The following is a 24,977-nucleotide window of genomic DNA, read 5'->3' on the forward strand; positions in this document are numbered from 1 at the left end:
ACAAAAGGCTGAATACACATAAAATGTCTGTAACCCCTACGCTGTGGCTGTGTGTGCTGAGACAGATGGCTCCCTGGAGCTAGCTGGTCACCCAGTGGGCATCCAGTGTTGACAGTCTAGAGGACTCTAGGTTTATTGAACTCTCAAAAAATAAGGCGGGGATGCGTAGATGGCTCAGTGGGTGAGAGCATTTGCTTCTGTGCAAGGACCTGAGTTTGAATTCCTCGAACCTCTGTAAAAGTCAGCAAACATTACAGATACTTGTAGCACCGCTGTGACGAAATGGGGAACAGAGACAGGAGAATTCTCCACCGCTTGAGGGCCAGCTAGCTTGGCATATGCAGCCAAAAAGAAGGAAGGGAAGGAGGGAGGGAGGGAGGGAAGGAAGGAAGAAAGAAAGAAAAAACTAGCAGAAATCCTATCTCAAAATAAGATGTAACATGAGAACCGACTCTTGAGGGTGCCCTTTGACCTCCACAGTTGTCCTCTTACCTCCACATGTGCTGTGTCGCGCTCACACACACACCTGCATTTACACACACAAATGTGCATACACAAACACATTTTTTTGAATAATAAGGCGAAGAGCGACAGAGAAAGACTGAAGTTGAACCCCCTGGCCTCCGTAAGCATGTTCATACACATACAGATACAACACGAACACCCAAGCACATCTACATACTAAGCACAAAGAAAGAAAAGTGTGTGTGGCATTTAAAACCATGAAGCTGGGTTTGGTGGCACATACCTCAAATCCCAGCATTAGGGAGGCACGGGTCAGCCCGTCTCTGTGGATTGCAGTCCAGCCAGAGTTCCATGGTAACACCCTGTCTGGACACAGAGAGAGATGGGGGGTGGGAATCATGGTTTCTACATAAACTGTTTTAAACTGCTTAATAGTGATGGAATTTCCTTTTTTCCCCTACTTTGACTGATTAGGATCTTTTTACTACCCAGAAGAAAATGACTATAAATAAATAGTCTGTGCCTTTACAATTTTATTATGATCATTAAACTTTACCTTTCTTTTGTATCCAAGTCATAGGGCCTGCTTATCAGATTATACTTAAATGTTCCTATGTGTGCATGCCGTGCAGAATTCCCAGCCATCTTGTTAGACTCAGTTTCTAGATCCAGGTGAAGGCGTGCAGACAGCCCAGAGAACACAGAGAGGGGACTGAAGGACCAGACCCTAGAATGTTCAGTACATCCTGGGGGGAAGAACACAAAACTCTGATGTTGAGTGCACTGTGCGAGTCTGAATAGGTAAACCCACTTTGTTCCCTGTTCTAAATATCAGAAATGAAAACACAGCTATAACCGTGAATGAAATGATTTAAATAAAAAGGTAGCAAAACTACACAGCCAGTGGCTAGGTGGTGAGGTCTAGGGAGGATTAAAGACAACGTTGTCATCCTTCCCCTCGGAAGGGGAAGCTCTCATCTGTCTGGAATGGTTGGCTTGTCAGGAAGCCAGCAAACAGGCGAGACAATCTTTTTAGGTTCTTTCCACCACCATGATTCTGTGATATATTTCTATGACTTCTAGCATATTCCATGTACTGTGGTCTGATTCCTGTGGTCAGTGTGGCCTAGACTGCATCTCGTCACTTATGGCAGATTCCTATTAAATTATAAAATGAGTGTTTTTAAAAAGTAACTAAAGCAAAGGTAAAGACTTGGAAGGAAAAACAGATATACAAGTCTTTAAGAATAAAGATGAGGGGGGTACCCATGGCTTCCCTGGAGCCGGCTTACCTGGCTCCTACACAGGAAAGAATGGTCAAGAAACAGAATGACAAAGGCCAGAGCTGGTCTAGCTCCGTGATGCTCCAAGAGACTTGTCCTTGTTCCGTATGATCCCTTTAACTAACGTTTGAAAGTACATACGACAGCAGAGAAAGAAATATTATTTTAACTTAACATATTCAGGAAATAATTTGTGGTATTAATAGCTTCTCTTCTTGGTAACTTATTAAAGGGAAAAGGGCAGTGTGATTCAGAAGACTAGTTAAAATTTTATGGTCATTGGCTCTCACCCTTACAGTAGAACTCTGAAAATCGTTCCCGTGGAAACACTGTTCTCTCTAAATAACGAAAATAATTGTTTTGCTTCAGGTAGTGTAGGAGTTAAACAGTTTCTTGTGTGCCGGGCCAGGATTCTTTTTACATTTTTTTTCCATGAGAAAACGTGTTCCATGATCCAAACTGCTGATTTACAAATGAACTCCAAAATTGCATCCATTTATAGGCCGGAGATTACCTATGCCCTTTCATTCCCCCACAAGGCATTTCCATGGACCAGGATTAAACGAGCACATGCATTTCTCCTACGTGGTAGTTGTCCTCATGCACACACATGTGCAAACACGCACCTGCACATTCACAGGTAAGGGTTGAAACTTTCTAGCCTAAGGGAATATTAAGCATAGAGGAGCATGAAGACACCAAACATCACGAGGCCTGTATAAGCCCCACTACATCTACTCTCCTAGAAAATGACACATGTCTAAAATATGTGCTTTGAATAATCTCTCCTCCACAGAAGAGCCGGCAACCGCTGCTGGCCGAGTGTTGGACTTTTGCATTGTCTAACACAAACTCATAAAGATACTGTTTCATCTATAGCCTTGATAGAGAGTTCAATTAGGGGGCGTGGTTTATAGGATCTCTTGCAAAGGGCAGGTTTCTCTCTAGTATGAGCGAAGGCAAGGAGTGATGGCCAAGAACCTTCAGAGCCTGCTTGCTTGTCCCAAAGTGACTTTAGTGCTGCGCTCTCAACACAGTGAAGGTCAGAGTGCCACAGCCTTGCACCGGGAGTGGGGACCGCACTTAGTCTAGTTGGAGGAAGGCAAAAATCTGTCCTCTGATCCTCAAAGACCAGCAAAAGCAAATAACGTTACTATTCATTTTTCTGTTGGCGATACCAAGGGCATATCAAGCAAACGGGAAGCAGTACCTGTGTGTGAATTGTTTTCCCTGATGATGTCATTTAACCATTTGGGACCAAAAATATACCAATGAGTCAGTGTCAGTCCCTGTTTTCTGGGTGAGAAACCGAGATAATTTGTCACCTTCCAGAAATAATTACACTGAACCAAGTGTGATGGGTGGAGCGAACGTGGGCGCTTCTAAATCCGAAGGTGCTCCCATAATGCAGCGGTTGGTCTCCAGTAGAGTTTTTGGAAGCCTACAGTCTCAGTGCCCTTCTGCTGTATATTCTGGGAAGGAGTCCAGAAAATTCCTTTTCCAAAAAAAAAAATTAAGTGGCACAGGCAGTTAGAGTCCCCATGTTGGCTTGTCCCCAAAATGTGTGCCTCATGACTCCAAGTTCCTCCCGTCGGTGAAGAAGGGAAAGCGCATGGCTCATAATCTGGGGAGTCCTCTGTGCCTTAACATTCAGGAGATTCGCAGTGATTATTCATATTTTAAAGATTGACAGTCTTAAGATGTATACTGTAGGTGCGTGCTTTGTGTGTGTGTCCACATGTTCACATGTGTGCAGGCACACTTTTGTGCATGTGCTGATGGTCATGAGTGTGTGTGTGTGTTCTCATAAATGTGCCCACGTGTAAGCATGTGCCGGTGACCATGTTGGGGTGGGGAGAACTTGACACTGGTGATATCCATCCACCAGTCTTTAGTCTGTTTGCTGAGGAGGAGTTTCTCACTAAACCCAGATCTCCCCAGTTCACCAGCTTGCCCTGGGAATCCCATGTGGGCACCTCCGAGGCCTGGGATTACAGATAGATTGTCAGGCCTGCCCCATTTATGAGGGCCAGGGATCTAAAGCCTGGTCCTCACACTTAAGACAGCAAACATATTTCTATCTATCTATCTATCTATCTATCTATCTATCTATCTATCTATCTATCTATGTATCTACCTATCTATCTACCTATCTGTCTACCTATCCCTTACATATACACATATTCATGCATATTGTATGCATAGATACATACATCTATGCACATATATTTTAGACATCAAATGTCGGGTAGATTTTCCCAGTCTTATGTCTGCTGTACGTCCTTTGGATACTACAGAATTTATCCATCATAACTTGGGAAGGGCTGGCCTAGTATACATCCTTCTGTCCATCATAGCAGGAAAGGTTAGCATTTCACCATAAACCTCACACCAGCTCTACCTCTGCCCAACAGCCACGCAAATAACATAAGCCTTGCAAGCCATTCAGAGGGTGGGAGAGAAGGCAGGCCTATGCCCGTGGGCCTCAGACCTACCTCGTTGGCCTCTCAGTATGGAGCAGATTGACATGCTGTAATTGGACATGTGTCATGCCTCCCTGTCCCTTGCTTTCCCCTTCCTCAATGTCTATGTCTGAGATCGGACCATAAAGCAATGAGACTTCAAACAATGATAAAAACCACGATCCTTCAGGGAAGCCCTCAAAGCCACAGAAATGCCTCTGGGGCTTCCCCAGTGCTTGGTTCTCCGTTTGATCATCTGATTCTTCCTGCACTCACTCATCTATCTTAATGGATGTTTGCTGAGGAGCCGCTGCTAACGGTGGGTGCTGGGCCCCATGCACGATGCTTCTTGTTCCTGCCACTGACTTCTGATCTTTGAAGCAATTTCATTATGGAAGTTTGGCACCTGCTTTTTAGGGAGAAATAAGCGCGTGCAAGAAAAAACGGCACAAATATACATAAATCTAAAGGAATGTGGAATCATTATAGGTAAGGACAAGTTGGGGCCAAATCCTGGCTAAGTTTGAATGGTGCGTGTAAGAGCTGGAACCCTATTCAGTAGTTATAGGGGAACCGCTCAAAAGAGTTCTTATGCCAGGTGTGAGAGTCTTCTGGGGAGCGTTCTCCCCCTCTTTATCCCCTCATCTTACTGCAAAAGTCGAGAAGTAGGTTTGTAAGGAAGTGCCCAGGTGTGTGTGTATCACTCCCTGGGTGACCATAGCACAAACTCCAGTAAAGACCCACTGCATGAAGGGCACACGCTAAAGACTCCCCTTTATTGTCGAAATCCCCCAGGCATTTATAAAGGCTTTATGAAGTTTTGTTTGTTTGTTTGTTTGTTTGTTTGTTTGTTTTGAAGCAAGCTCTCCTTGTGATGCAGTCCAGGCTGCACTCGAACTCATGACCCTCCTGTCTCAGCTTCCCAAGTAGCTGGGAGTGCAAGACATATGTAATAACACTGCATCCGATGTGTTCTCGTCTGCTTGTCTCCTTCCGCATGCTATTCCAGGGTCCTTCCCCTAGAAGTATTTGGGGAAAGCCTTTCAGAACAACCCCCAAGGCTTCCTGCCTTTCCAAGAAGATAGACAGTGTCCGTTGTCTCGAGAGTGCTGCTCCAAGCTGACTCTGGAGTCAGAACAAAGATAAGCTTAGTCAGTTCATGGGGATGGGCTCCACGTTGTCTTAGGGTCCTTAGACAAAACCAGAGTCCTCTAATGCAGACCTGAAGGAAATAAAAGACAAAGGAGAAAAAAACGTATGACCTGTAAAAAACAAAGAAAGAGAGAGAGAGAGAGAGAGAGAGAGAGAGAGAGAGAGAGAGAGAGAGAGAAGGAAGGAAGGAAGGAAGAAAGGAAAGAAGGAAAGAAAGAAAGAAAGAAAGAGAGAGAGAGAAAGAAAGAAAGAAAGAAAGAAAGAAGGAAAGAAGGAAGGAAGGAAGGAAAGAAAGAAAGAAAGAAAGAAAGAAAGAAAGAAAGAAAGAAAGAAAGAAAGAAAGAAAGAAAGAAAGAAAGAAAGATTCTCTTCTCCTTAGGATACTATCCATTAATTTTCTATATCTACTTCAGACCCATACTCTTTGCCAGGCTCGTGTTATTGCTCCCCCTGGTGGACTTCTTCCTCACTGCAGACCTGTGCTTCCCTGGTTATTGTAGCCCTGAGCTAAAGGAAGAAAGAGGACTTTGCTTAGGGTCTTCCTTACCCCCAAGAAGAGGGCAGGTAACCTGAGCCCTTCAGTCATCCTTTCCAGCCTCTAAGGAACAAGGACCTGTAGTTCCCCCTCTGGGATGTTTGCTTTGAAGTGCTAATAAGCATGCTTCCTTTCTTGGATTTAAGATGCGTTGCAAAATTACAGGGCATCTAGTAGTTGACAAGCGATACAAGAGTTCAGACCAAAGCAGGGTTGGATACCCCTCTAACTGAAAAAGCTGGCAAGCATCTCCTGAAGGCTGCAGGAGCAGAGGCATCTTCAGAGCTGCAGAAGAAAGTCTGCGCTCTCCCACCCTGCCCTGAGTGGAGAAGCAAACCACTGGACACTTTCCTAGCCTCGCCTTTGTATAGTACGCGTGTTGGATTTTTGTCTCTTTCTTCCTTTTTAAACCTTGGTTCCATTTCAGTTCACCAATGTAGTAGGTTTCTCTTCCTTTACATGCATTTAATGGCGTATTTACCCCTTTTCTAAGTATTTAGAAACCTACTCTTATTCTTGTTCGTTGATAACTGTTTTCCACTCAGGAAACTGTAGAAAATATTCTTTCTATTCTCTATTCTTTCTCTCTCTCTCTCTCTCTTTCTTTCTTTCTCTGTCTCTCCCCCCCTCCCCGTGTGTGTGTGTGTAGAAAAGACAAGACCACATGCAGGCTAGCCATGCTCTCCACCACTGAGCCCACACTCAGACCCTTAATCCTTACATTTCTTAGTGGGTTTTGTCTGCACCTGTTCAGCGCATCCTACGAAAGGCAGAAGGTTTGTTTTCTCCAATCCCTCTTCATTCTCCGGAACTGCTGTGCCGACCAATCCATTTCAGTTGGGAAAGTTCATGTCTAGATAATTAACTGGGAAGCTTCACTCAGCACTGAAGAGCAGGACTAAGGATTAAATTCTGGCATCACCTTTCGGGTCGTGGCGACTTTACAAAATCTGTGGACTCTAGGACTGGGAAGATTGCGCAGTGACAAGGAGTGTGTGCTGCTCTCGTAGAGAAGCCCTGGTCAGTTCCTAGGATCCATGTTAAATGGCTCATAACTGTAACTACAGTTCAGGGCACCTGGGGCCTCTGTACATGCATAACCCACACACATATGTGCCTTTCAAAATAAATAAATCTATGTTTCCTGTCTGTGCTCCAATTCCTAAACTTCAAAGAATGGACAATAATATTTAGCTATTCAAATGTTAAATGATAACAGGTATATAAAGAAGTCCTTGGTACGGTATGTGATAACCCCTACCCCCAACACTCAGAAAAAAATGGCTTTATTACATCTCGGATTTTATAAGGGGAATGCTGACAGTGAGCCTTATATAAGATACTCATCATTCCAGGCTGTTTCAGGGAGAGCTGGATTCATTGCCTGGGTGATAGACAACTATGTCTTCAGCTACTGATGGCTTTCTTGATACCAAGCAAGCATTTTTAAAGGTGTGTATTCATCCCATAAACCCTGCTGAGACATAAACTTCCTGCAGACACCTGGTAGCGACTTAGGGGAACAAATAGGCCTGGCCCCAGCCCTCCTGTAAGTTAAATATGAGAACACAGTCTAAGCTAGTGGATCATCAAAAGGGGTGTCCCAAAAAGATGAGAGCTCATCAAAGACAGACCCTTCTCCCCTCTATTTGCAGCCAAATTTGTTCCTCCTCTGGGATCCCATCACTGCAGATGGGTACTACAGAGTGCTCATTGTCCTAGCTGAGGATCTAGGAGAGATGGTGTCTGGTCTTTTCCTGGCTTTCTATGGCCAGATAGCCACCGAGCTCCTTGCTTCCATCTTCCTCGCAGCCCTCTCTGCAGTACTTCAGCCTTCTCACTGCTAAGAGTTCCAAGACCTCTTGCTTCAACGTCTGCTGTGGGTCACATTAGAACAGAGTTTGCACAACCCAGCACCAGAGCTTCCTCTAATTCCTCAGCACCTGCTGCCGCCTTAGCCACCATTGCCACTCCCAGCTTCCTAGCTCAGCTTCCTGCCCAGTTCTTCTGGGCCGGCCCGGATCTCGGGGCACTGAGCTTCCTGGCCCTGGCCTCGGATCTTCATTCTTCTTCACATCTTCTACCCATATCACAAAAATGAAGCAAATTAGAGCCAATCTTTTCTGACGTCAAACCCCCAGAGTCACCCTCGGGATCCCTCGCGTGGTCGGCTGTGCTTTCCAGCTGTTCTCTGCTCACCCGCTTCCTCGCTCGCCCCACCCCGGTTGTTCTAAAGTCCTCTTTGACACGGTGGTAAAACACTTTGACCAAAAGCAACTTAGGGCTTAAAGCTTATTTGACTTATGCGTCCAGGTTCATCATTAAGGAAAATCAGGGTAGGTGCTTGAAAGAGAAACCTGGAGGACCGGAACGCAGGGTCACCCACCGGCCTGCTCAAAACAGGCTTTTGCTTGGCTAGCTTTCTCATATATTTCAGGACTACCTAAGAATGGCGGTGTTGCGGCAATTAGTAATCAGAATGACTTTCCACAGATGTGCTAAATACAACCTAGGCATTCCTCTCAGAGGACTCCAGGCAGGGTCAAGCTGACAGTTAAATCTAGTGACAAGACCCAACGTCTGGTACAGAGAATTCGTTGTCACAGCTTCTTAAACTCGAGCTGTCTGTGTTTGTTTCTTACCTTCGCTTCACACTGTATCCACAATGACCCTTTCATACTGCGAATCCGTCCACACCACAGAGGATACCCCTAAGGAGAAGTGCCCATCTGCATTTGTGGGTAGGCTGGACACAGCACCCCCGTGTGCCTTCCACACGTGGTCTATCTCTGGATCTCACGTTCCCTCGGTCTATCTCACCTCCAACACTCTGAGATTCTTGGGAGAGAGGACCCAATATTTTTTCTGTTAGCCACACGCCAAATGGTATGTTACCTGAGATTGAGATTACGGATGTTAAAGAAGAGCGGGATCCAGAAAGTGGGATTCAGAAAGTCGGACTGGAAGAGAGGGATATTTTAGCTGGGAGGAATGAAGGGAGGACAGGAGGATTTGAAAATGCTGGGAGGAAAAACCCACAAGTATCCCAGAAGGAGCAAACTTGTTCCTAAGCTTCATCCTGGTCAGGCTTTGGTATGTGTGGGATATGGAAGAAATAAGGAGGGGCCTGGTTTGATGGGATATCAAGAGCACTGTAGTCCCAGGATGCATCAGGGTGTCCAGAGGGGAAGCAGGATGAGACCGAAGAGTGTGTTTCTGGGTCCGGTGGGCCAAGCAGCACCGCTGGGACATTTTTCAGTCTTCCCACCCACTGTCCTTGTGTGCTTTTCTCCTGAGCAAGAGAGGAGGCAATGACTGCTGAGTGACACATGCGGTGGATTCAGGAGAAGCCGTAAGTGGCCCTGGATGCACCAGGAACAGCAGGGGTGTAGTCTTGGGTGACGTCAGGTAGTGCCATTGCTGCCGTGGTGGTACCAGTGCAAGGACAGCCAAGGCTTCCAGTGACCTCAGGAGGACTGGGAACTGGGCAGCAGGAGTTCAGAGGGTCAGGCTTGTCACTAGAAATAGGTCAAGTGTTAGCATTTGTGGAGGTCAAACAGTACTTGGACAAGAAGCGTTCGGCCTGTGCATATGATGTAAGTGATTTTACATCTGGGGACAATGACAAAACACGTAAGGGAAGACTGCCCTCTGCCCTCATTCCCCTAATGCAATAAGCACGGGCGCTGGCATCGTGAGTGTGTTTAAGGATAAGTCTAGAAAGACTTCTACACTGTCACTGCTAATCCGTTTTTCCTTGAGAAGCAGACAGCTTTATGACTACGGCACTGTTCTCAGAAGTCTAGCTGTTACCTTCTGTCTTCAGAGGCAGCAGATTGACATGTGTTCCGAGGGCGTGCTAGCGTGTGAAATAGGGGACAGAGTCGGTGTCTTCCAGTTTGCTTGTTCAGTGCCACCGGGGCCATTCTTATAGGACATTTATGCACACAGGCAACACTCTGAATTAAAATCCTCTAGAGATAAAAGCATAAATTGTCTTTATCTTAAACACACAGATTAGGTGGGGACTGGAGAGATGGCTCAGCAGCTAAGAGCACTGGCTGCTCTTCCAGAGGACCTGGGATCAATTCCCAGCACCCAAAGGCACCACACAACTGTCTGTAACTCCAGTTCCAGATGATCTGACACCGTCACACAGACATACATGCAGGCAAAACACCAATTCACATGAAATAAAGTAAAATTTAAAACACACACACAGACAAGAGTTCTTCTAAGCAGTCATCCTCTGAGACAAATTATCAATGCTTTTATGCTTCTGCCTATACATGGGCAACCCATCACAGCTCAGAATTAACCCTGTGCCCATGTAGGACGCTAGACTCAGAAGCAAGGGTGTGCAGCAAGGACTCCAGAAGGGAAACTGGAGATAAACAAGGTCCAATTTCCTTTGCATTCAAGCCCAAGGACAGACCATGCCATTATTTACCATGCTCTCCCCAGAGTCTCCCAACTATCAGAAATCCCAGGTTTAGGAGCTGGGTCATTTAACTATTAAATTCAACTTGATTTTTTTGATTATTAACTAACTTATAATAATTTCTCCAATTATTATTAGTTAGTACTTATAATAATTTCTCCAATTATTATTAGTTAGTACTTATAATAATTTGTCCTATTATTATAAGCTAGTGGGTTTAGACTGATCATCTGGGTCTATGAAGGATCATGCACTTGATGCTCCTTGATAGATAATGAATTCTTCACATAAATAATGATCACATATGCACACGGGGCAGCCCCTATTAAACCCTTGGGAACAAGATAGCCCGGAGCTTGTTATGTTTGAGACGGTCTGGAGTCTATGTTCACTGTCATCATTGCTACCGTGCTTAAGATGTGGATGGCCGTTTTTCTTTCTATATTTCAGCTTCCTCCAGTTCACAGAGTCTGAAATACTGCATCTCTGACTTTCGTCTACAGGAGCAGTCTTCAAAATGCACTTTTTAAAAGAAAAATATCACCATGCCTATTTTAGTGGGGCCAACTGGAAATTCTAGAGAAAGAATTCAGGATGTAAGGGAGCCTTAAGAATGCCTGGAATCTCTAGCTCATTTCACTAAACGTTTTCTGTATCGTGACAGGTCCTAGGAAACCATAAAAGTCGGTTTAGACGAACATGAAATGCGTTTTGCCTTACTGATAACCGCAAATAAATAATGCACACGACCACCCACCAAAGGATTCCACGACTCCAGAGGCCTTTTGAGTTCCCAGTGAAATACATTCCTTATACATTTGTATAATCAGAGAGAAAAATAATAAGGGGTGCTTATTTTATTACCACTGTAAATGCTACAATACTAGCTTGGAATATTTTTGTAAGCTCAATCAGGTCCCAGAAATATAAGAAGATGATTAACTCCTTTTCCTGGTCGACTTTAAATGAGGCGATTAAAGTCTTCCCTCCCTGGCATTTAATTCAGTACTGCAAAATGTCCGCTTCTCCAGGTGAAATTCCTCAGTCTGGGGCTGAGGAGATGGCTCAGTGGGGAGAAGTACTGACTTCCCAGGTGAGGACCTGGGTTTGAGGCCCAGACCCCATGTCAAAGCCGTCTACCTGTGAATCCCAAAGATCCTGTGACAAAATGGGACATAGAGACAGGAGAATTCTTAGAACTCACAACCATGTACAGCTTGGCATAGAGGAAAAATAGCCAAGAAACCCTTTCTTAAACAGGGTGGAAGTTAAGGACTCACACCCAAGGTTGTACTCTCAACAACTTGAGCTCTCTTTCTCTCTCTCTCTCTCTCTCTCTCTCTCTCTCTCTCTCTCTCTCTCTCTCTCCATAAACATACACACTTAAAAAATAACCAATTGCATAGTTTTTCTAGCTATAGTCAACTCAATTGGTTACAGGGCTGTCAGTCTGGAGAGAAAGCTGATTTAGTCATCAAAGAACCTTGTGAGAGATTCTCGCTTTGCACCAAGTTCGGCTGTTGGTCCTGGCTGTTGGAAGGAGGAGGCCAGAGAACCTTTAGCTTAATGTGGCTTGGACGTTAGTTCCTCCACATGCTAACCCTGTCTTTCTTTTCATAGATGGAGCTGATTAAGAACATCAGCACTGCCGAACAGCCCTATTTATTCACAAGACACGTTCACTTCCTCAACTTCTCAAGGTGAGTCACTCTCTAGCTTTGTGGTCATTTCCTGCCCTCTGAATCTTTATGCTCCTTCTAAGGAGCAAGCAATGCCCTCACAGTCAACCTGGATTGACAACCCAGAGCCTTCACTGTTGAAAGACAAAGATGTGGTCAATCTAATTAGCTTTGCTGCAGAGAAATCAATGTTTGAAACATTTCTTCCTAGAGAACCATCTGAAGTATTCTTAAAAACATGGAATTATTTTTGATGAGAAGTCGTCCAATGACATAGTACTTTAACAGGGGGAAAGAGATGATTTTTGTATTGAAACAAAGAGACAAGAAATGAAAATTTTGACATCCATTTTTCTGCATTGTGAGCCTGCTTAGATTTCTAGGGACAACATAGCAGTAGGGTAATAAGTGTCTCTTCTGCTTCAAAGAGCTCATGCCAACCCATACCTAACTTATTTTGTTTTTAACCTAAACATTGCACGTCTTGTATATTTGACAATAGTGAGATACTTTTGATCTGTTTGTTGGTTTGTTTTTTCTTTGACTTCTGTACCCTTTTATAATAAGAGTGTAGATTTTCAAATTCAAATTTTGGGTCTTCTTTTGATTAAACTGAAACTTTGAGTTCTGTGTGTCCTTTCTCTGAGCGGTCCATGGACACTCGCTCCAGTGTTATTGTTCCTTACACTGGTAGCCCTTAGGTTCCTACTGTGCCTACCGGCTTTGTCACGCCCTCACCGTTGGCATCTGTCAGCCATTAGCTCACTGGGTCCAGAGACAGATCCTTTGACAAGCCTAGGGCTCCTGAGACCTCAGCCACTCGTCTAACACCATCGTCTGAACCTTAGGATAACAATTCCATCCGTAGATTCAAAAAACTTACCAGGGTGCTTCATCCACATGCAGTGGGTACCAGTTGCCAGTTGGTGATGACCCAATTGCCGCTGTGGGCTGGCACCTCAGGAGGCTGGCTATGGAGAAGCTCTGCTGCCCAGCCTGATACCTGACAACCCATTGGACTTGGTGCAGGTTTTAACCTTCAAAGGACTCCCTGCTGCCCAGGAGGTCCAGGGCCAATTAAGTATAAGAGGAATGCGATTCAGCAAAGGAACATTACTAAGCAAAAGAGTTCCCACATTCTATTTCCAAGTGAGCTTCCCAGGCCTGAACATCCCCAGGACTTCTTGACAAGCCAGAGTTCTATGGGACAAGAAATAGAACCCTTCAAAGGGTCAACCGTAACAGGACCAGATGCTGGCCCAGCTCGCTGATTTTCAACATGACTCGTTGCTGGGTTAGCTAGCGTGTGCACCTGCACCCTGCTTCTTCCCTCCAGAAGCACCCTGCTTCTTCCTCCTCATCATTAGTCATAATGAGGCCACAGGGATTCATTAGATGTTCTGGGCCCTGTGTTTGATGGTTTGTAAAGAGAGAGAGAACCTTGTCTGGTTTGGGCTGTTCCAGTGACTTCCTTCTGTGTCACCCTTGACACCGTCAAACTTCAGTCATTAACTCCCCTTTCTTTCTAGGCTAGATCTTTACATCCAAGCTGCAATACAACAAATCTTAATAACGATCTCAGGCCAGTTCAAAACTCTAATGAGAAGTCAAAACTGGTATCTTAATTGGATCAGCAGCACCCAGCATGGTGGCTGTATTTCATCTCAGCCTCTACCATCAAATACAGGAGTGGCATCCTGATTGCTTTAATTGTAAATGAAAAAAAAAAGCTTTTTTGAAGATTCCACATCTGCAGGAAACGGTGGAGCCCTGACTGTCAGGACCCATAAGCATTACAGCTCACCTTCTACTGCCCAGGATGAGGGCATGCTATATGGCCTTTTGGGGAAGGCAATTTTCTCAACTTTAGAAAAGGGGCAGTTCCCTCCCCCTCCCACCTGGTACGGATGGGAGAGGGGGCGTTACAGGAAGCATGGCGGCTCTTAGTGCATCTCTATGGCAGACCTGGAGCTGCCTGGTCCACAGTGATCCTCCAGCAGGAACAGACAGACGCACAGACAGGCTGTCTCCTCTCTCCCCTCTGCTCATCTCAGAGCACATTGGTGAAGCCTCCTCGCTCAGCCTCCTCTATGCCATGATAGCTGGGACTTCACCGGTGAACTCAGAATGCTCCCCTTGTCTTTGGAATCCTTGAAGTGGTCTCCACTGCAGATGCGTGTTAGTCACGTGTGATGGATACAGGGAGAGGAGCCACAGGGCTTCCCCTAGGGGGACAGAATGGCTGTGTGTGCTGCCTAGGCAGCCTCAGTGGGAGCATCATCCCCTCTGTTCTTCTCTTCCGGTAGCCCAGGACCAGAGCCTTAGCTCTAAGATGTGTAGAAACATGAGAATTACAAGATTCCTTGGCAGGATCACAGTTAAACTCATAGAAGCAGGGGATTAAGAATGAGTTTGCTCTCTTTATCAGAAGTGTATCTTTATTTGTGGAAATCTTCCGTCTAAGTAGCAAACTGTGACCCCACAGAGACAGTCCCGTCCCGTGTGCCCCCCCACCCCCACCCCCCACCCCCGCCGAAAACACCAGGAGTAAGGAGAACAGCTGAGCTGGAAATTGTTAGAGACATTGAAATCTGAGCTCTCTGTTTTGAATTCTAAGCATAACTACTACTGAACTGCTCTAGAGAAAGCTGCCCCTACAACCAGCAAATGCTGCTGGTGTGAGAAACCAGATGAAGAGGCCAGGCTAGAGTGCTGTCCTTTGTTGATATTTCTGAACTTTTATGCATTGTTAACTTGTAGCAATGTCCTTGCTGCTGAACAGATTGTCAGAATCAGGCTGGACCGTGCCCGGCCCCCAATCTTGTTCTTTTTGCTCACATATGTATTCGCAATATCCATGCTATGAAGTCTTGAAGAACATGCGTTCGTAGCCGGTTCTTATTTTGTTTCTTTCTCCATTTATCTTTCTCCATTAAGAATGACATTCCTGTCTGACATGTAGTCAAGACAGCAACAGCAATGTAAGCGCCGTCCCCTGAGCTCTTGGCTGTCCGCTAGCGAGCTGACTTCCTGTACTCGTGGCCTCAACTCCTAGGTCTTTGATCATTTTTCCTCCGAGTCCAAAGGAGCCCTTCGGGCGTTTACAGCCCTGTTCACCCCACCAATAGGTGTTTCTGCAGTCACTTCTGAGCTGGCTTCCTGCCAGAGCCCTGCCAGCTCTGCAGAGAGCTCAGGTTTGGCCTGGGTTTGTACGGTTTTTCCTAGGATGTTCTTTGATACCTATTTTGAACTCCTTAGAAATTTGGGCCAGACAAATGTTTATTCCTCTGGATGAAGGGAGAACTGAATGCAAAGCATCTTGGCCTAGAAGGTGCAGCTCTGTGTTGGGATGTCGAAGATGGGCCTTTTGTGTTTGTGTGTTGTAGCTTTGTATGTTTTCTGTCGATTATTGAAGTAACTTTAGGAAATGTGTGCGTGTATAGATGTATACATATACATCATATACATAATACATGCATACATACATATATGTGTCTGTGTGAGTGTGTATGTGTAGATATATATACATGCATACATATGTGTCTGTGTGCATAGATATATACATATCACACACATGTGTGTATATACGCATATACACATACATACATATATACACTTATATGCATATATGTGTATATGTTCATATGTATATAGGCATATACATGCATATATATATGTATATATACTTTTTAAAAAAATCTCAACTCTTCAACACCAGCAGCCTCTCTGGAGTGTGTCTTAAATCACGTTCTAGAATGACAGCAATGAACTCAGTTCCGCTTGTCTTGACCTTTTCCGCCCTTTGCTGTTTGTCTTCTGAGCTTCTGTGGGGTCCAGAGGGTAATATTCTGTCCCAGTTTAGAGTCTCTCACACCCTCAGTTGCATTCTCTTAGCTGTGGAAACTTCCTAAAATGCATTAGAACCTGAGGCCACTGAAGCAGTCAAGTAAACCATAGGGGCTCTCATGCTACAAATGCCAAACCATCTTCCCTTAACTTTTTCTTTTTGGTTTTGGTTTTAGTTTTTTGAGCAAGGGTTTATCCTGCAAGTAGCTTTGTAGACCAGGCTGGCCTTGAACTCACAGATTCACCTGCCTCTGCCTCCCAAATGCTGGGATTAAAGGCATGTGCCACCACCACCTAGTTCCCTTAACCCTTCTTATTCCTCCCTTTTATCCAGGGTTCTACCTGACACCCCCAACTGTTGTTTCTACTTCCATTTCCACAGATCAAGTAGGAGTCCCAATGCCAACACCGACTTGTGAAAGAAAGAAAGGAGAACACAGGGGCTCAGCCTCCAGGGTGGCTGTGTGATGCTTGCTGAGGCCTTTGACACCTTCTCTAGTGAAGTCTGAATTACTATGGGAACAGAGCCTGAAGCCAGCTGCCCTTGGAGGCATCCTTTTCAACAGAGCAAGCCAGATCCCAGCACTTCCACAATTCACTGAGTTCCCATCTCTTTTCTAGATGTTGGCTTTGCTCTTATCCTCACAAGCGGCGGGATCCCTTTTGATCTGATCCCTTTAAAAATGATCCAGAAGCTTCAGTCTTTGAAAATAAAAGTTTAAAAATGGATGCAGGATGTTTAACACTGTTTCTACCTATTTACCTACCCAGATCTAGGAGTTGAAGTTCAAGGGGAGAGCTTTATTGTGAGATCTCCTTATTGGGAGTTCAGAGAAGGGGGAAGGATCCCTGAATGGAATTTCATGTTCCTAATATGGATCTTGAAGGCCTTGCCTTTGAACAGGTTCTTACTACAGATGTGGAATCCTTATGGAAGTATTAAAGCTATGGAAGCCACCCAAAATGGCCGCCTTGTGGCCCCCATCCCAAGTCTACCCCCAGATAGCCACGCATGCAGCCCAACACAAAACCTGAAAGCCTTCTTAATACCGTGGGAAACACTATCCAGGTCTTTGCTTATAGCTCAGTTGCATAGTTCTAAAGTACAGACCTTGTAGATGACAGCATCCATCACCATGTCAAGTGCTGCACGTGCCTGATAGATACTAATTCCGTTGTTGTTTTCTCATGGAGTCTCATTATGCAGCTTAGGCAGTCCTCAAACCCAGATCATCCCTCAGGGCCGGGAAACGATTCCAGCTCTTGGGGACTATCATCTTGATTTGCACTTCTGCCTTTTTACCTTTGCATCATTACATTTCTTAACTTTGGGAGTTCCCTTCTATGGTTTCTATGGTCAAAACTGAAGATTCTGGATCCAGACAACCTGTGTTCATCTTGTGGAAGAGCTACAAATTGTTTAGCCTCTTTCTGCCTCAGTTTCCCCAGGTGTAATGGGGACAACTCTGGTTTGTAGTCCACAGAAGATTGGAGATCTTCCCTGCGTTTGCTATGTCAAGTATTAAGAACGTGGTGACTGTTGAACACTCAGGGATGGTGACTGCTTCCAGTCCACTCCCCCTGGAGCACCTGGCTGAGACGATGTGAATTACAGTGTTATAGAAGGGCTGTGTCCCTGCCAAGGCATTCAGATTCAATCAATGGATTGGAATAACCGCTGAGGGTCACCTGTATGCCAGGGGGTTCTGTACCAGCCCCTGGAAATACAAAGTCTTGTCCTTAGCAAAGCTGCACCTACTGAAAAAACCAGACATCTGTACCTTACCCCTGTCACATGGCATGGTAGGGACAGTGCTGTGCTGTAAAAGAAAAGAAAAAAGAAAAGAAAACTGGTCTCTCAGTGTCCTGATGGGCACCTGGATCATGTGTTCCTGTTTCCTGCACAGTGACAAAATGCCTACCAATTTCTAGTTGCCTGTTACAGTGGTGGGAGGCACTTTAGCAGATGGGCAATGGTTGGATTAAGTCAACCTAGAAGGAAAATCTGTCCCAGCAGGCCTTATTTTCTTGCAGCAGGGATGAATTGTAATGAGTTTCCTGTTTGTGTGCCCGGTGTGTTAGGTTCGGAGGAGACCAGCCCGTCTACATCAACATCATTAGAGACCCCGTCAGTAGGTTTCTATCCAACTATTTTTTCCGTCGCTTTGGAGACTGGAGAGGAGAACAGAATCACATGATCCGCACCCCCAGCATGAGGCAGGAGGAACGCTACCTGGTAAGTTCTGCAGCAGGCCCGAGGCGGCTCTCCTGCTGCCTCGGAGGAGGGAGTCCTGGCTGGGAGCTCCTGTACCTCGGAAGGCTCTGTGGGTAAGAACTTGTTCCAGGTGACCAGAACACCTTGACTGATCCCAGATTTGCTTTGCTCAGTTTGTCTTTACTGCTGAGTTGTAGGACGTTCCTTGGGAGTCCTGAGTGGCCACTCCCATCGTTAAGAACAGATGTGTTTGGGGATCTCTCTTTGCAGAGGGCTGCAAAGTTTGTTCTCACTCTTCATCCTATTAAGTTCCCATGGCAGCCTCTCCAGAGAGTGGATTCCAAAGGAATCCTTGAGATTCCAAAGGGACATAGATGTCCTGATCCCCTGGCAGTTGCTGGTCTGATGGCCAGCTGATTGTCCTCTAGCCTTCTGGCTTCAAGTCCTGCTTCCCTCCCGTGCTGTCAGTGACTGCCTGCCCTGCGCTACTTGGTTTTTCTGAGTCTCCATAAAGGATGCTATTGTTGGCCTCCAGCTGTTTCAAAAAGGGAATTACTCACAAAAATGGAAGGCAGAGCTGTGTGTCATAAACCAGCCTGCCATGCACCACAATGAAAGACATGTTTCTCATTTCTTAGTGACTTGATTACTAAGGAGCTGTGAGCCCCATGCTTGGGGGCAGAAATCATGGCCTCTGCATGTGAGAGCCTGGTGAGTTCCCAGGTTATCTTGTGCTGTTGGACGTGGGTATGGACAGAACCAGAAGTTCTGAGGCATTGATGCAGATGTGATCCCACAACTGGAGTGGAGTGCACACAGCACCTGTGTCTACTCCTACTGGTCCTCATCACCAGCCTTGTCACCAAGAGAGGTTAGCCACAGTGTCATCACAATACCCAAACGCCCTTTGATGCTTAAAAACATCTCGGTACGTGTTTAATGCTCAGGCCACTTGTGGAGGTCACCATGGTGTCGCTTTTACGTCTTAAGATCTGTACAAGAGATACAGAGGACAGGTTAAACTCCTCATTCAGCCATGTGCTTCCAGGTGGTAGGTGGGCCCAGACCAGACTCACATTTGTCTGCTTCCCACCAGTACAGGCTGAGCATCCTTTTGTGAAAATCCACAATGCCCTCAAATCGCTCTGTGAGGATTGACATACTGTACCCCAACCTCACGTGACTTCATCAAAAATGTATGCGCACTGTGAACACCGCATAAAATTAGTTCTAGGCTATTGTCTATGAAATTTGTACCAGTTAGACTTGGTATTCTCCCAAGATATCTCATGGTAATAACTCTTTAAGGTTTCTAAGCATTTCAGTGTTTCTTCATTTACCTGAAGCTTCAGGGACTTTTTTTTTTAAATTTTTGTTTTGTTTTGTTTTAGTTTACGGTGTCAAGTGCCCTAATCTTTGTCTTTAAATTGCCAGTTAGGAGCATGGGTCCTGATATATTTTTGGTTCAGTGACGTGATGTATGTACTCAAAATCCAGAATCACCTCCCAAAGGAACAGTATTCTCTAGTTATCTTTGTTATTTGTATTGACTCTTACAATGGATTTGTGTTATTTTTAAAAGAGTAAATTTTATTTAATTAAAAATATATTTCAAAGGTCTGACTTAGTCTTAATACTAAGAAAGTGCTAAGAAGCCAAAGATACAGACATGAATCTTCTTTGTTTTATTAAAAATAGATTTTTCTCTCACGCAATATATCTCAACTACAGTTTTTCCCCTCTCTCCACTCCTTTCCCCTCCCCACAACCTCCCTATGTCCTAGATCCACCCCCCACTGTTTCCTTCAGAAAGGAGCAGAACTCCAAGAGACAACAACCAAACTTGACAAAACAAGATACAATAAGATAAAGCAAAAACCCTCATATCAAGGCTGGACAAGGCAACCCAGTAGGAGGAAAAGAGTCCCAAGAGCAGACAAAAGAGTCAGAGACACATTGCTCCCACAATTAAGAGACCCACAAAAACAGCAAGCTAACAGCCATAAAAGAGTACCTTGCGGGGACCCACGCAGACATGGTGCTTGCCACTTGGGTCTCTGTGAGGCCACATGAGCCCTGTTTAGTTGACTCAGTGGGCTATGTTCTCCTGGTGATCCCCACTGACTTATACAATTTTTCCTCCTCCTCCTTATTCATGGGGTCCCCAAGCTCTGTGGAGAGGGACCCAATAGGGATCTACAAGTTTGCTGCGGGAGCTCCTTCCGCTCCTTCAGCCAATCGCTGCTGGGTTACCAGCCCATTGGGGTGTGGTCTCTCTCTCTTTAAAAAAAAGCAGTGGCTGTCCTCCACTCTCTCTTTGGCTTCCGGCTCCGCTTCTGGCTCCTAGACTCCTTTCTTGTTCGCGCGGAGGGGCTGTTGTCTAGGATGGTAATCTGTAAGTTTTTCCCTTTTGAATAAATAACCATTCTATTAATCATAATTCCAAACTGGTGTGGGATTGTCTGTGATTTACGCCTTCATCTGGCACCCCACGTTGGGCGCCATATGTAACACGAGGGGCCGGCTTGTTGGGGTATCTGTTCCCGCCCGGTACCCCACAACCAGTAAGTCCCAGAGAAAATCAACCACACAGAGATCTCTATAAGTTATAAAGCTGATTGGCCCATTAGGTCAGGCTACTTATTAGTCCTTGTAACTTATATTAATCCGTTATCATTATCTATGTTAGCCATATGGCTTGGTACCTTTTTCAGCTGTCAGCTTACATGTTACCTCTTCGGTGGTCTGCGCAGGAGTGGCAGAGGGAGCTTCTGCTTACAGAATACTCCCAGTCTCTTTTCTCCACCCCTACTTCCTGTCTGGCTTTCCCACCTATACTGCCTGCCTGGCCAATCAGCATTTTATTAAAATATGATTGACAGAATACAGACAATTCTCCCACAACACAAGTTAGACTGTCTCCACATGATATTTGGGTCTCTGTACCCACTCTCATCTGTTGTGGGGGAAGCCTCTCTGATGATGACTGAATAAGGTGCCGATCTATTAGAAATTGTTTCATTGATTTTTTTTTTCCAGTTGTGTTTGGTTCTACCCTAGGTCTCTGAGTTACCTGGTCTCCCCAGTTCCTGGCCATCCAGGCAGTGTAGGTCACGGGCTCCCTCTTGTGGAGTGGGTCTCAAGGTAAACCCAGATACTGGTTGGCCACTCATACAAGTTCTGTATGACCATTACCCAGCCCATCTCACAGGCAGGACATACTGCAGGTCAAAGTTTTGGGCTGGGATAATGTTCAGGTTTCTCTTTCAGTAGCCGGCCACCTTTGCACACCAGAGAGACCGGAATGTAGGGGTGAAGGCTCTGTGCAGACACAATTCAGTCTCTCTGTGTTCGGCGAGCTGCGTGGATGTTTGTCCTCTACAACAGAGTGCCACTGTCAGTGTTTGGAGATCAACTCTCTGTTCTAGCGTCACCCTGGGTTGTTTGGGGATCTCCATGGGAAGACATGAGTCTTCTAAGTTCTGTCTTTCAAAGAGCAGATGGGAGCTGAGGGGAACCATCTGGACTCTTCTACGCTGTCAGACTTCAGTGTCATCCTGTAGATCAGCAGTCCTCAACCTTCCCGATGCTGTGACCCTTTAATAGAGTTCTCCATGTTGTCTCCATGTGACCCCCACCCCACCATAAAATTATTTCGTTGCCACTTCACAAGTGTAATTTTGCTACGATTGTGAATCATAATGTAAGTATCTGATATGCAGGATGTCTGATGTGTGACCCCCACGAAAGGGTATTTTGACCCTAAAGGGGGTGGTGATCCACAGGTTGAGAACCACTGCCGTAGTGCGTTCTGCATGTCACAGTCCTCCTAAGTTTGCATACGTCATACCCTACAGTCTTTAGAAGGAGAACTTGCACACTGGGAGTGGGGCATGGTAGAGCAGTATATGGGAATGGGCCATGATAGAGTGGTAGGGTTTTCTTTCCCTTCTTGTTGTTTTCAGGGCTGAGAATCACATCCAAGGGCTCCGTCCCCAGCCCTATATTTATTTTTTTAAGGCTCCCCAATGCTGAAAGCTGCACTGGTAAGCGCCTGGGTGGCTTCTGACTTGAGTGGTTCCAGGGACATTCTCTGATGGAATTCTACCCTCAGTGTCTCGGCGTTGCCCCTTTCCCAGAAATGGACACTGTGCTCTGGACATGACTGTTTCAGTTGAGCTCACCAGATTGCTTCTTGGCCAGGCTCCCCAGTGTGGCAGAGGGAAAACTGGGGGCGGGGGTGAGAGGGAAGTCCAAGTTACCCCGTCTGCCCTGGCCTGATCCCGTTCAAGGCTGTTTTCTTCTTCAGAGAATAGTTTATTTATTTGGAAGATACTCTATTGCCTTTTTCTTTTTTAATAGCTGAAACATCTTCTTTTTTGTTTGGGTTTTTTTTCCCCATCTCTCTAGTCCCATGCCATAAAATTGTCCCAGTCAGAACCATCTTCAGTTTGGCAAGCCTGGATGGTCACTTGTGTAAATCAAAAAAAGAGTATTGTTTGTTCTCAGTGTCTGCTCAGCAAAACTGAAAGGGTGCCACCTCAGCTGAACCGAGCAGGCCACCCCCCTTGGGGACGCTGCACCAGGCCACTCCCCGTATGCCACATGCCCGCAGACTCAGTGCTGGTGTGAATCGGGGCACTATTCCAGATCTCAGTGCCCCGAAGCCTCTTGCTTTAACCAGTTGCCAAAAATCTCAGTGTGCTCTTGGCCCAGAGTCCGGTGGAGCTTCTGAGCATACAGCTGAGAAGGCTTCCAGCTGAAGGGGCCGAAGAGAGGTGGTACCTTGCTGTCGTGGGTGGTTTGGAAAAAGATGGAAAGGGATGCTGGACTCTGTGCCTTGCGGAGGTGGTGAGGTCACTTCCTCTTTACACAGGTGTGGGCCTGGAAAGAGCACCAACCTCTCAATCCCGCAGTGTGACAAACACCCCCTCAGACCTTATGTTTAACCTTCTAAATGTAAAGAAAAAGAGAGCCCAGCCAAGTGTTGTATTTTCTGGGTAGAACCGTCTCCTGTAGGGTCAGCTGCTGTAATGCCACCTGCACGTCTCTGTCGTTATAGAGACATAACCGCTAAAATCGTTTGTTTGAGGTGGGGCTATAGCTCTCTTGGTAGAGTGCTTGCCTAGTATGCATGAAGCACCAGGTTTGACACCCAGCATTTCATAAACTGGCACCAGCGGTTGGGAGGTGGAAGTGGGAAGTTCAAGATCATCTTCAGATGGAGAGAGCTTGACCAGGCTGAAATACATCAGCCATTTTCTCAAAACGGGGGTGGGCATTTGTTTTCAAACATTCAAGACTTCTCCAGAGAAGTTTCTAGAAACATCTAGTTTTTATCAAACTTGGTGCTTTTTTCTAAAACATTCTTTATTGGCATTTACCAGAGAATAATGTTTAGATAAATTAACAACGCACAGATGACTGGCAGGAAGAAAGGCAGTGGCCACAGGCTCAGTTATCTTTGTCACCTTAGCCCCACAGGTGAGGCTGGCAGGAGAATACCAGCAACCCAGGCCCTCTGTAATGAGAACATGAGCTAGAAGCAACTGCGGGTTTTGAGAGGAAAGCAAGAAGCAGGGCTACGTTGGTTAATTTATATCAACTTGTCACAGGCTCTAGTCATCTGAAAGGAGGGAACCCCGACTGAGAAAATGCCTCCATAGATGAGGCTGGAGGCAAGTCTGTTAAGCATTTTCTTAATTAGTAATTAATGGAATTAACTAGCAGCCCATGGTAAGTGGTGCCATCCCTAGGCTGCTGGTCCTGGGTTCTATAAGAAAGCAGGATGAGCAAGTCAGGGCAAGCAAGCCAGTAAGCAGCTCCCTTCCATGGCCTCTGCATCAGCTCCTGCCTCCAGGTTCCTGCCCTGCTTGAGTTCCTGCCCTGACTTCCTTTGATGATGAACATCTATATGGAGCTGTGAAGGAAATCAACCCTTTCTGTCACAAGTTGCCTTCGGTCATGGTGTTTCATCACAGCAATAGTAACCCCAAGAAAAGGGCCTTTCCTGCCAAGCCTAGCCCTCTCTGCTCTAAGCCTCTGTAAGACTGGCTTTCTCATGTTGTCCTTTTCGCTCAGCCAGCGGTGCAGCAAGAACTCCTGCTTGCCTTTCCCTGACAGCTGTGCACACTTCAGTCGTGGAATGTTTATCATGTTGAGCTTCATCCTCAGGCATAGCTGCTGCCCCCGGAGGCCGCCCCACCACTTAAAGGGCAGGATGGCGTGGGGAGCGTGTTCCCATTGAGTAAGCCGCCTCTGTGATACAGTCATTCAGCTTGGCTGAAACCCACGGAAATAATGCATGTTTCAAAGAAAGGCTGCGTAATTGACAGCTTCTTAATTCATAAGGAATCCAGTGAGTCATGCTGGCCTTCTTAGATCCTGGAGAAGCCTGACAGTGGGTCAGAGTCAGCTGGCTTTTGCTTTTTTATAATTATTATTACTAATTGTTTGAGTTAGCCTAGAAAATTGTGGGTTTCCTTATGACTTTTTTGTGACTATGCATCTTTTTCGTACCATTGTTTCCTGCTCAAAAACTTCCTCTCCAATGTTCTGCCCTTTTCTCCTCTTACCTTTTCACCGGTCCCCTTCCTGTCCCTCAAATGTCCCCCTTCTGTAATAAGTTATGCAGTTTAATTTTCCTGAACATTTGGACTCTGGACATCGTTAGCTTGGGAGCTGTAAGTGTGAAATGCTGGCGGGTGGAAATTTCCACTCCTTCTTCGCCGGCTGATGTCTCAGTCATCCTGGGAATGAAGCCTCGGGTTTTATCTCCATTCTGAAACATTTTTCTTTAAGAAGAAAGCCAGTAAAGGGTTTGATTTTTAAGTATTTCAGCAGATAACTGTGTTTCCAGGTTCTTTCCGGAGGTTGGAAAGGAAGCATGTGCTCTCTAG

General features: G+C 45.7%; 1 protein-coding gene across 1 annotated transcript in view; it reads left to right on the forward strand.

Moving 5' to 3' along the window:
* The window catches only part of Ust (uronyl 2-sulfotransferase), a 280,068-nt gene that overhangs the window by 166,475 nt on the left and 88,616 nt on the right, over positions 1-24,977 (forward strand). Inside the window, exons 4-5 of the mRNA XM_048425248.3 lie at positions 11,959-12,038; positions 17,946-18,099. Of these exons, the coding sequence (XP_048281205.1) occupies positions 11,959-12,038; positions 17,946-18,099 (234 nt within the window). The remainder of the gene's footprint in view (positions 1-11,958; positions 12,039-17,945; positions 18,100-24,977) is intronic.

The sequence above is a fragment of the Myodes glareolus genome, chromosome 1 (genome assembly GCF_982192425.1).
Source record: "Myodes glareolus chromosome 1, mMyoGla1.1, whole genome shotgun sequence".
NCBI lineage: Eukaryota > Metazoa > Chordata > Mammalia > Rodentia > Cricetidae > Myodes > Myodes glareolus.